Source organism: Lycium ferocissimum, chromosome 1, assembly GCF_029784015.1.
Source record: "Lycium ferocissimum isolate CSIRO_LF1 chromosome 1, AGI_CSIRO_Lferr_CH_V1, whole genome shotgun sequence".
Taxonomy (NCBI): domain Eukaryota; kingdom Viridiplantae; phylum Streptophyta; class Magnoliopsida; order Solanales; family Solanaceae; genus Lycium; species Lycium ferocissimum.
Genome location: NC_081342.1, coordinates 16,787,824 through 16,800,239, shown reverse-complemented (window position 1 = coordinate 16,800,239; position 12,416 = coordinate 16,787,824). Strand labels below are relative to the sequence as shown.

General features: G+C 35.7%; 1 protein-coding gene across 1 annotated transcript; it reads left to right on the top strand.

The window, feature by feature from the left end:
* Nucleotides 1–1,608: 1,608 nt before the first annotated feature.
* On the top strand, nucleotides 1,609–8,516 carry LOC132050502 (exocyst complex component EXO84A-like). Its single transcript, XM_059441770.1, has 7 exons — nucleotides 1,609–1,779; nucleotides 2,899–2,996; nucleotides 3,751–4,801; nucleotides 5,170–5,586; nucleotides 6,197–6,382; nucleotides 7,413–7,549; nucleotides 7,792–8,516. The coding sequence occupies exons 1-7, from the start codon at nucleotides 1,624–1,626 to the stop codon at nucleotides 8,198–8,200; spliced, it is 2,454 nt and encodes an 817-aa protein (XP_059297753.1). The 5' UTR covers nucleotides 1,609–1,623; the 3' UTR covers nucleotides 8,201–8,516.
* Nucleotides 8,517–12,416: the final 3,900 nt, after the last annotated feature.

Here is a 12,416-nt window from a genome sequence, read left to right as displayed (position 1 = left end):
ACGTTAGAGTCTAAAGGGTTCAAGTTGAGTAGGACTAAAACAGAGTACTTGAAGTGCAGGTTCAGTGGTGTACCTCAGGAGGCTGACGTGGAAGTGAAGCTTGGTACCGTGTCATTCAAAAGAAAGGAAGTTTCAAGTATCTTGGGTCTATTTTACAAGAAAACGGGGATATTGACGATGATGTCACACATCGTATTGGTGCAGGATGGTTGAAATGGAGGCTCGCTTCCGGAGTCTTTGTGTGACAAGAAAGTGCCACCAAAACTTAAGGGTAAGTTCTACAAAGTGGTGGTCAGACCGACTCTGTTGTACGGGGGGCGAGTGTTGGCCGATTAAGAACTCCCACGTGCGGAAGATGAAAGTCGCGAAATGAGAATCTTTGCGGTGGATGTGTGGGCACACTAGAGAGATAGGATCGGGAATGAGGACATCGGGGACAAGGTGGGAGTGGCATAGGTGGAGGACAAGATGCGGGAAGCGAGGTTGAGATGGTTTGGGCATGTGAAGAGGAGGCATAGATGCTTTTGGGTGCGGAGGTGTGAGAGGTTGGCTTTGGACGGTTTTAGGAGAGGTAGAGGAAGGCCTAAGAAATATTGGGGAGAGGTGATTAGGCAGGACTTGGCGCTGTTTCAGATTACCGAGGACATGACCTTAGATAGGATGTTGTGGAGGGCTCAGATTAGGGTAGAAGGCTAGTAGGTAGTCTCGCTTTTCTGTCGCACTAGTAGGCATAGCTTTGCTCTACATTTTATTGCCTTATGTTTCCTGCTTTTATGGGTTGGGTCTTGTCTCTCCATGCTGTATTATCATGACTTCTTTGCCCTTATTTTTTTCTCATTTTCGCATTGCTTTGATTTGCCTCTCGGTATCTGACTTTTCTCCCCTTGTTTTCTTGTTTTCTTTTGTTTCAGGGTCTTTCGGAAATGACCTCCCTACCAAGGTGGGGTAAGGTCTGCGTACATTTAACCCTCCCCAGACCCCACACTGTGGGATTCAACTGGGTATGTTGTTGTTGTTGTTGTTGCTTTTTTAAAAGAATTGCCACGTAGGCACCACATAGAATAAGTTAAATGTCATATGGCGTCCATGTCACCTAATTCTAATGACTAGACTTGCTTATATGGGAATATGTTAGAAATGAGAGGTATTTTTGAAACTTTGCTAACAGTAGGGGTATATTTGGTCCCAACTTATAACAGAAGGCATATATTTGATTACTTTGGCTGACGGAGAGCAAAGTTAGCCAATAAACTAAAGTAGAGGGGTATATTTGACCCTTTTCCCTAAAAACTAACGGAACTGTTCGGCCAGGACCAAAAATGCATTAATTTTGGATACTTGAAGGACTATTAGTACTGCATGTTATAGATTAAGGGACGATTTTGAGTACAAATCCAAAGTTAAGGGACTAATTCGAGCTTTTTCTTGAGTAGGACCAAATGCCGGCAGAGGCAACGGCACAAGGAAACGAGAAAGCAAAGACAACAATAGAGATCAATTATATTCCTTGTTCTGTCTTCATTCGGCAGTTTCTAACGTCAAAATCAAAGCATTGCCATATTTACAGAAATTGCATGCAATGGCCACACACAACAAACAAGCTTGTGTAAACAATATTCCCTCATGGATACCGTTACTGCTACTTCTTCGACATCAAGATTTCGTTTCAGGGATATTCCCGCTGATGATGATTCAACTGATGGTCATTCCAGTGCTGACATTTCGTCTGTCTCCAGTGAACTTGATGTCGATCATGAGCTTCAGTCTATGACTGCTAAGGTCTGGTGTCCTCAACGTTTTTGTCGATATACTTATGAGATAAATACGGTCCAATGCCTTTCGGTAATCTAATTTACAAAATAGACATCAAATGTTTAGGTTTTGTATGTTTAAATATAAATATACATACACTATACCAGAGACAAATTTATGATTTCTAGAGCATGGGTGCACCACTAAACAAAGAAGGAAAAATGTGTTACAAGTGGAAATTGATTCCTAGTTCTTTAGGCAAACAACTCAACATTTGACCAAGTGCATTATTTCTTGTAGCATGGGGCCAGTAGATAATATTATATCATTTTAGAAAATATATACATAAAATACCTATACGGAGAGACCATGGGTTCACGTGCCCCAAATTTAGGCTATAAAATCGTCCCTGCACTATACATAAATATACATTATCATTGTATAGTTTTTTATATTTTGGCTAGCTCCCATAATGGCCAAAAATGAAAGAAGCCCTATACTTATTTTACTCAGGAAATATTGTAGAGAGTATTAATTTAACCTTTTATAGCATTATTATGTTACTACTTCAACTTACTACCAGCTAGGTACTCTTTTTTCTTCTTTTAAATAATCTCACAATGTAAAAAGTAGTTTCAATAGAGGTTAAACTCATTTACGAACTAAGGATTTATAAGGATTTAAGTAACATATATTAACAGTATTCATGAAATTTAACGGGTTAACTTGATGATGTAAAAATCTATAAATTCACAGTGCACAAAACTTAAACTTCTACTAAATGTGAGCTCCTTACGTGAGGGTATATTTCTTTTAGAAAATCATTTTTTGATCCTTATGCGCGCATCTGACTTTCTTATGCTTCCAAGTTCCAACAGGTTAAAATCAATTTTTGATGAAAGTGAAAATGAGACTTGAAAAAAAAAGAAGGAAAAGGCTTGAAAGCCAAACATCTTATTTGTGGTATCTAGTTGAGAGGTGTATACTCTTTTATCTGAAAGCTTAAATTGTTTGCCATATTTTATTTACTTAATCATGTCTTTAACACAACTATCTCTATGGAAGTGTACAATCTTTTTTTTAAACGTGTTTCACTTAACACTCCTTGTTGTTTAAAATTTTCTCTAATGATGTTTGATTTTGCAGGGTATTACTCACCTTTGTTCAGAACTCCTGGAGTTGAAACGAGAGTCCGAGGAAGATTTTCAGAAAATCATCTTCACAAATTATTCAGCATTTATTGGGTTAGTTATTTTCTCTATAAAACCAATAACAAAGTTATTTTGATGATTTCCGGTGACTTATTCTAGTGGCTGACAATCATATGTTTAAAGGTTATTCTTTTATGCTTCTATGGGGTGGTGAATCTTTAAATTGTATAGATTTGCTAGTGCATCAACACTTTGTCTCACAAAAATAACCTATTGCTAAGTAACTTCTCTGCATAGTTGTTTGTGTTACACTAGCTAAAGCTTAGAGTCTAATGGTTCTAAAGTACCGAGAGAGCATGTTATGGCATTTGGATAGAGTCTATAATAGGATGTCAAGTGTTCTGATTCAGTTTTTTTAAAGGGTATTGCAAATATTAACTCTCATTCCCGAACCAGGTACGTCAGTCCTCATAGGCGCCGCAAACTATAGGTGGACTCTTTTCTCAATGATAATGTATACTGCCTGCAGGAGCTTTCAGGTTTCCCTAGTACTAAAAGAAACTTCTAGAAAAATGACATTCTCTTGATTGTACTCCAACAACTAATGTGATATTTTCTATCGTTTTTCCTTTTTCTACTGTAATCTTATCTATCAAGATCTTCCCTTGTTATCGAATGTATATGACTTATGGTTAACAGACTTAAAAGGGTGTATGTGTCGCTGTCTGTCTTGTGCTGCCACTTTATTGCCAAATTGTCCTTACAGTGTGTAATCCAATTAATCCATTATCCCGGCATGTATACAACCTTCAGTGCTAGAATGCAATTTTGTGTCTTTTCCTGGCAGGATATTTGAAGGGACAAAAAATCTAGAAAGTGACTTATTGCAACTGAAGTACCAGGTTGTAAAGCAGAAAGGGCTCATAAAAGACCTTACAAGTGGTGTTTTTCTAAAGTTTCTTGCAGAGGAGAAGATAGAGTCAAATCTTGAAGACAGTTTCCCAGATTATACATCACTGTCCAGAATTATTGATGCTCACACAAATGAGGTTTCTGAAATTCTGGATGATCTTCTTTCAGAACATCGATTGGATGAAGCTATTTCTTTCTTGGAGAAGGAAGCTGAGTTCTTCAAAGATAGCCAGTTGGCAGAGAACCCTTTAACGGACGAACTGACGTGCTATAACTCGAAAATATCAGAGAAGACCTCCATGATTGCAGATCAGTTGACACTAGTAGCTAAAAATCCTCGAGTTTCTGCACCTGAGCTGCAGAAAGCATTGGTCGGACTCTGCAGAATTAGTGAGAGTGATCTTGCAACTCAATTATTGCTTAAGTATTATCATTCACGTATTGCAGCTGGCACACATGATTTGTTTTTCTCGAAGGCTTACACACACGAACTATATCTTCGAGAAGTCTCGAAGTTTTTATTTTCCATGATCTCCCAAGCAGCTAAAAGTTTCACCCTCTTGCATGGCGAGAATTCTCCTTATGAGTCGAAATTACATCAGTGGATGATGGAACAAACTGCAATATTTTCTGTCTGTTTCAATAATTATGTTATATCCATGGTAGAGCCAAGTACTGGCCTATCAACAGCAGTGGAAGCTGTACAATCGACAATGGCTTATTGCTCTTTATTAGAGGCACAGGGAATTGAATTGCAATCATCTTTGATAGAGCATATCCGTCCTTGTATACAAGAGGTCTTACAGATCCATGTAGAACACTTTAAGAAAGTGATTGGTATCTTTACCTCATGTGAGACTTGGGTTCTGGGAAGATATCTAGTATCAGGAATTCTACCGCCTGATATTTATTACACCAACAGCGGCCAGCTATCAGAATATTGTCTGCTTGCCAACAGTGGTCGGAAGTTCATAACACTAAATCAGGTTTGTTTTATTTGATTTCGCTCTATTTATAGAAAAAGTTCATAGTAACTCATAGGCTATTCATAGCATATCAGGTAAGTGAAGTGTTCAAGTTGAGAACGAAGTAGGGTGCTCACAGTTAAGAAATCTGGTAATACTTGCGTAAATTGCTCCACTACGTTAATCATTTTTAAGATTAAGTTGAAGCCATATCTATAGTTACAATTTGTTCTACTTGTTTACACTACTGGATTGTGTCTGTCTCTGAGTACCTTACTCCATTGGCAGTGAAACAACTTTAATTGTTCATCTTAGTGTTTACTGAATAACTTTATTTCTCATTAAGATGTAAAGCAAGAAGATAATGGCCCTCTGTCGTCTTATTGTAGGCCATACTTGAAGAAGTTTTTCCTCTAATCCAACTACATATGGATGGCTTACTTCTGAGAGGCCTTCTGGATCTTTTTACAGAGTATACTGCTATTCTCGAAAGCGCCTTGATGAATCCGAGAGAAATTGAGGAAGTCGATTCAAGAACCAATATTGCAGAGTCAGTAGAACAACAAGTTTCTCTGATTGCTAACTTATCAAAACTAGCACAAATCTTCTCTAGTATGATTAGGAGAGCGTTCGGTGACACCTACCACTTGCAGTTTGAGATTGATAATTATGAGCTCTTCATTAATGAAAACTGTGGTCGTCTACGATCTCAATTCTGCAAGCAATTAATTCTTAAATCCTGGCCACTTGAAAGTAGGCCTCCTCCAGGATGTTGCACTGTTCTAGAGCCCTCCGTTTCTTACCAGGTATGTTTCCCTTTCATAAACTGGAACATTAGCCAGAGTAATGACACAATTGTGTGTTGGCAGTTGAGTTAGTCATATAGTACTTGATTTTCCAGAAGCAGTGTTACTGTTTGATGTTTCCTCAAACCTTTAATTACCTTGCTGGCCCATTTTGCTCTTTGTTAGGGTTGCTTCATTGGGTCTAGCCTAGTCATTTATTTTATGAAGACTTAACCTTGTTCATTGAGAGCCTTCATTTGTACTATCAAAAACTAGAATTTTCATATTCAACATGATTCCACTTGCTCCGGCGGATCACACAAGTTCAACAATTTTAATAACTCATGGGGATGTCTCATGAATTAGGATCAGAATCTAGAACGACCAGGACCCTTCCAGTGGGTGGGTTCGAGGCTGGAAATATATGAAAAAAAATCATAGACCTTACCATGAGAGGAAATAAGGGAGAGATGGAATGCCTTATTAGTTCTACTTTTTGCTGCTAATATTTTAATCCTTTCTCTAACAAGAGAGTGAACCCAATTGTTAGGATTATATAATGATAAAAGCATATTATTTTTGTCCACTTTTCTGGATTAAAACTTCTTTCTTTGGAACATCAAACTACCAGGAATTGTATTTCGCGTTAAGGAATCTAAAAGAGCATGCCGATGACACTCTTATCGAAATGAATTGGTTAAAGGATCTATTCATTGAGCTGATGGAGATGATGCTTGAGATGATTTTGGATAAAGAAGAAATTTCAAAAATCACTGAAGAGCATTTTCCAAATGAATGGTGTGTCAAGTTTATACAGGTACACGAATTTCCGTCTTTTCCAGAGTAAGCTTTGATACACCCCCCGGAACCTACCTTTTTCTATTTCACGATCAAATTACTAGTGATAAACAGTCTTCACCCAAGAAAGATTTCCAGTGGATAAGTTCTGTTTTAGATACAAAAATTGAGGTTATACCCACAGAATAATTGTAAATTTTTTTTTTTTTTTTTAAAATATATATAGATCTGTATTATTCCGGACTTATGTTATTTTGAGACACCTTTATGACTTATAGTTGTTCAGATTTTTATATTTCACATTGCAATAATGTGGTTAAAACTGAAATTGGTACGCCTACCAGGTTGAGGTGTAGGTGCCATCATAGCTTAGGTGATATTGGATCGTGACAGTTTTTGTTGACTGAATAGTCGTCTATCTTTTGATATATTTTTTCGCTTTTCCATTTTCCCAGTTTATGGATTGATTTGTGATTTGGGTTGTGACTGAATGAAATGAAGTTTCTGAGGAAATGACATTTTTCTTGAACCATGATTTCTGAGTTGCGAAAGTTATGCAGAAATGACTCATGTATTTTTATCAATTAGTAGATGTTATGAATTATTTTCAAATTTTTGATGAATTTTTGCGGCTCTTTTTATTCTAACATGGAATTCTGGCTAACAGGAAAATGTACTTGTAGATATTAATATGCAACAGATTTACATCTTGATACATAAAACTATATATTACATATACATATCTTATTCAACATATATACGTTTGTTATACACTATTCGTATGGTATTTCAACTATATTTCAAGTGAAGTATTAAGTACCATATGATCAAATATGGACCTTCAACTCACAAAAGTAGACATACATAGATTATACTGTTAAAAATAAGAACATTTGGTTTCTGCTTGTGTTTCGGATCAGCAACTTCAAAAGCTCCATGCCTATGCACGCTAGGGACCATGTGACGGATGGATTTATCTGATATCATGCTTCATCATCTTCTTTTCACATATTTTGAATGTAATAGTACTCATTTTGAATCTTAAACAGCTTACTCTTGATATCCACTTTCTCCTTGAAATTGCTAAATGGGGAGGATACTTGTCTGATACCATCATGAATGCTTATTTGGATTCTGAATCTCGTATGAAATCAACATTCCTCTCTGTTGGGATGGATCCTGAAAGGTAACTTTTCTGTGTATGGCAGTGATCTAAAACTATCATCTAACATGCACATAATATCTTGTTGAGCTTAACTTCTATAAACTGACAGTTTAGAACTTTCACATGATCAATTCACCGTAGCAAGTGAAATTAGTAACCTGAAAAATAAGGTGCATTAACACTCTACAATAGGTTAAATTATACATACATACGACCAAGCAAAAGTTCGCAAGTTTTCAGCATATTGCCTTGTTATCTTCCAGGTACATGAGCTATGTCGGATGGGCGACAAAGACTGCTATTGAAACCCTACAGAAGCTGCATGAACTTGATAAAAAGGAAATGCTTAGCCGTGAGTTTATTAATAATACTGAAGAAGAAACAAACAAATCCACTGAATCGTTAGGGAGCATTGATGCTACCAAATCAGCAGAGGTATTACGATCCCTGGATCAAGATATTATAGCTTGTATCAAGATCCCGGAAACAGGTATTGTACCTAAGGAAGGTGATGCATGTGTTGTAGAAGAAAATGGCTTCATAAACAGTAATAACGTTGGTGAAACGAAACGGACTTCTGTTGAAGTTGAAGGAAAGAAAAGCAATCCATTAAACTCTGAAGAGGCAATTGGAAATGTCATCAATTCATATGGAAAATCTTCAGTGCACTAAACTAGCGACCCACATTAATTCTGGAGATACTAGTCCACTTGCAAAGAGACCCATAGCTACTTCGGTTGTTTATTGAGAAGCTGACACTTCCAAGTCCAAGAATGAGAACTGATAACAAGTGTTATGAATTAGGCTATGAAGTTAACCAGTGTACTTCTCCGCGCGCGAAATAAAAATAAAATATAATGAAATATTAGCTGTTCTTTTTTCAAAAGAAAATTACTCCTTCTGTCCCAATTTATGTGATACAGTTTGGATTTTGAGAGTCAAACTTCTCTATGTTGACCGTGAATTTGGGCATATAATCTTTACTCCATCCGTCTCAAAATATTTGTCACTTTTTTCATTTACACGCCTATTAAGAAAGCATTTATAAGGGTGACATTTTGACTAATTTACCATCTTAACATATTTCATCATGTTCTCTCCTCAATAAATTTTTCCTCAATTAATGATGAAACCTCTTAAATGTTGATATGTGAACTCACAAAATCAGTCAATTGATGTAATCAATACAAGGGTAAAATGGAAAAAAGCTACTTAATTTTATCTTGGATAAATAAAACGACAAGTGTATTTTTAGTAAGGACGACAAATATTTTGAGATGGAGGGAGTAAGTTTTTTGAAAAATATATTACATATTTAGAAATTACATAAAATGTACTATAAGTTACATTAATTAATAATTTAAAATATTTAAAGAACATACGTATAAATTGCGGTGGTCAAAGATTTTCTTGTTTGACTCTCAAAATCCGAACTGTATCACATAATTGAGACGAAGGGAGTAATTTTTTTAATCAAATTCATAACATTCTATATAAAATTGTAGATAAAAAATACGGAAAGGGCCAAATGTACCCCTGTACTATGAGAAAAAGTTTAAATATACCCCTCGTTAGACTTTGGGTCCAAATATACCCCTGCCGTTATCTTTATTGATTCAAATATACCCTTCATCTGTTAAGTTTGTCCAAGGTGGACATCTAGTCTTACGTGACACTATCATTTGATGAGGTGGATGTCATGTGACATGCCAACTCAGCATCACTGACTCATTTTGTCTCTCCCCTCTATTTGTTCTTTCACCGCTAAAATTTCCTTCCGCTCCACCACCATTACCGCCATAAAAACAACTTGATAAAAGCATAAATCTATCATATGCCATAAAATGAACGAATAGTTGGGCACATTATCTCGGCAAAAAATAAAATGCAAATGACAACAATATTGTCCAACAAACGAGAAAAGGCCATAAATAATCCCTTATCTATGGGAGTAGGTCTAAAATGGTCCCTTAACTATATACTTACCGGTTTTAGTCCTTTAACTATCCAAAACTTATCAAATTTGGTCTCCATCTATTTTTTTATACAAACAGCGTACAAACTCATAAACCTTCGTGAGATTAATCGTTAAACCATTCCTCAGACCTATATTTCTCTCTCCCTGCTTCTTTTCCTCAAGTTCATTCTTTAACCTCAACTTTTTTCCTCAAGTTCTCTCTCGCGTTTCGTAACCGACGGACTGCGTCGGTTAAAACCGACCCAATCTGTCGGTTTTGTTAAAAAAAAAAAAAATTAAAAAAAACTGACGGTCTCACGTTTTTTTTTTTTTTTTTTTTGAAAATTAAAGAATGAAATCTAGGAACTTGGAGTCAAACCCGGGTATGTTCCTTGGCATTAAAGGGCTTTACCACTAGACCACTGATATTTTTTGTTCATATACTTACATTGATTTAATTTATACTGTTTTTTCGCTCTAAAAACCGACAGACTCCGTCTCCGACGGGTTTTTATATATATATAAAAAATAAAAAAAAAATCGACGGACTCCATCGGTTTATTTTAGAAAATAATGTAACAAATAATTATATTTTTTCACGCATTTTTGTGCAAAAAATAATCGTCGCAGTCCGTCGGTTTTCTTTAAAAAAAAGATTTAAAAAAATTATTGAAAAAACCGACAGAATCTGTCAGTCTTTCCGTCAGTTTTTTCCATCGGTTTTATTCCGTCTGTTTTTACCAATTTTTTAGTAGTGTTTGAGAAGAATGGTTACAGAAATTTTGTGCCTGAGTTTGTCTTTTCGAATTTTAGAGACTCGAGAGTGACACCAGTGCTAGAATGCTCTTTTTTTTTTTCTTTTTTTTTTAACAAGAGGAACTTGAGGAAAAAGAAGCAGGGAGAGAGAAATATAGGTCTGAGAAATGGTTTAATGATTAATCTCACGAAGGTTTATGAGTTTGTACGCTGTTTGTATAAAAAAATAGACGGAGATCAAATTTGATAAGTTTTTAGATAGTTAAAGGACTAAAACCGGTAAGTGTATAGTTAAGGGACCATTTTAGACCTACTCCCATAAATAAGGGACTATTTATGGCCTTTTCTCTCCAACAAACAATAGAGTCAAAATGGGTCGGTTAAACACCACAGTCCGGAGATAAAATGAACGAATAGTTGGACCCGTCATTTGATAAATACTGTTTGTTTCCTGCTAATGGGTTTCCGAGTTAAATGGTTTTAATTTGATTCTAACATTCCATTTTAGAGATAAAGGGGAAATGGGGTCAGTGATTCAATTCCGGAGATAATTGACTCTTGCGATCTGAAAGCATCATAAAAAAAAAAAACATCTTATTTGGTAACCCTTTTTGACTGTGGTGTTTGTTGGACAATGAAGTGTTAAAGAAATGGAAAGCAGGCCATAAACCTCTCCATTGTCGCACTCCAAGCATGAATCTTGATACATAAAAATCACAATAACAACGAGAATTGCAGAGTTTAAGCTCCTTTAATAAGCCCTTTCAGGTCATCCCCCAATAAAATTTGCTTTGTAGTAACCAGAACTCAGCCAGCAAATTCAAGAAAACAAGATTCTGTAAAGACTCAATCTTGAACACAATTAAGAATTCAACCAGATAGAATAGTCATATATGTACACATGTATTTAACCAACCCTTTTTGACTGTGTTGTTTATTGGACAATATTGTTGTCATTTGCATTTTATTTTTTGCAGAAATAATGTGCCCAACTATTCGTTCATTTCATCATTTTCATGGCATATAAATAGATTTATGCTTTTATCAAGTCTTTTTGGTGGCGGCAATGGTGGTAGAGCGGAAGGAAGTTTTAGCGGTGAAAGAACAAATAGAGGGGAGAGATAAAATGAGTTAGTGATCTTTGAGATAACATGCCACGTGACATCCACCTCATCAAATGATAGTGCCACGTAGGGCTAGATATCCACCTTGGACAAACTTAACGGATGAAGGGTATATTTGAACCAATAGTATAACGGTAAAAGCATATTTGAACCCAAAGTATAACAAGGGATATATTTAAACATTTTCTCATAGTACAGGGGTATATTTGGCCCTTTGCCGTAAAAAATACTGTTTAAAAAACATTCTAGGTTATAAATTGAAAATGAGAGAGAAAAAGAGTGATTACAACAATAAAAAATGGCACATTAGAACCCAATTACAAGGATGCCCTCTCCATAATCTAAATGCATGTTGCCTTTAATTTTTCACCGTCGGGAAAATCAAGCAAGCAATCAATCAATCAATATGTATATTAAAGCTGAAAAATAGAAAAGTGAGGTGGCATTTCTTTTTGGCCAGCATCACCATTTATCTTTTTTCTCAGAATTTTGATTTTTTTTGCTATTTGTTGCCTTAAATTTTGCAGAAATTAAAACTATAAGTATCCTTATTTATTTATTTCATCATTAATGCGATTAATCACCTTTGCCAAGTCCCTTCTTATTCCTTCTGTTACGTTATCCCAACTTTTCCGCCCTTAACCTCATCATTATTGCTATCTATAAGTTTCCTTGAATCTCTTTTTTTCCTTTCCTTGTACATATCAGATTCTCATCTTTCTTAATCACGACCAACCCCCACCCCCCACCCCCCCCCGCGCCCCCCCTTTTTTTTTCCTTACTTTTAAATTTTTCTTCAGTTATCCATTTCTTCATTTAAAATAACTTTATTACAATTAATACACTTTTAATGCTCATTCAATTATAATTATTCAAATGTACATTAATCTTCTATTCATTTTACGTTACTTGTTATATTGGCTACTATAAATACTAAAGCACATCTTTTGCATTGCATAACTTTCGCCCCTTAAGCGCCAAAATAATAATAATAATAATAATAATCTCCTTTTCATTGCAGAATAACTCTCTTTTCTTTTAATTTTGTAAC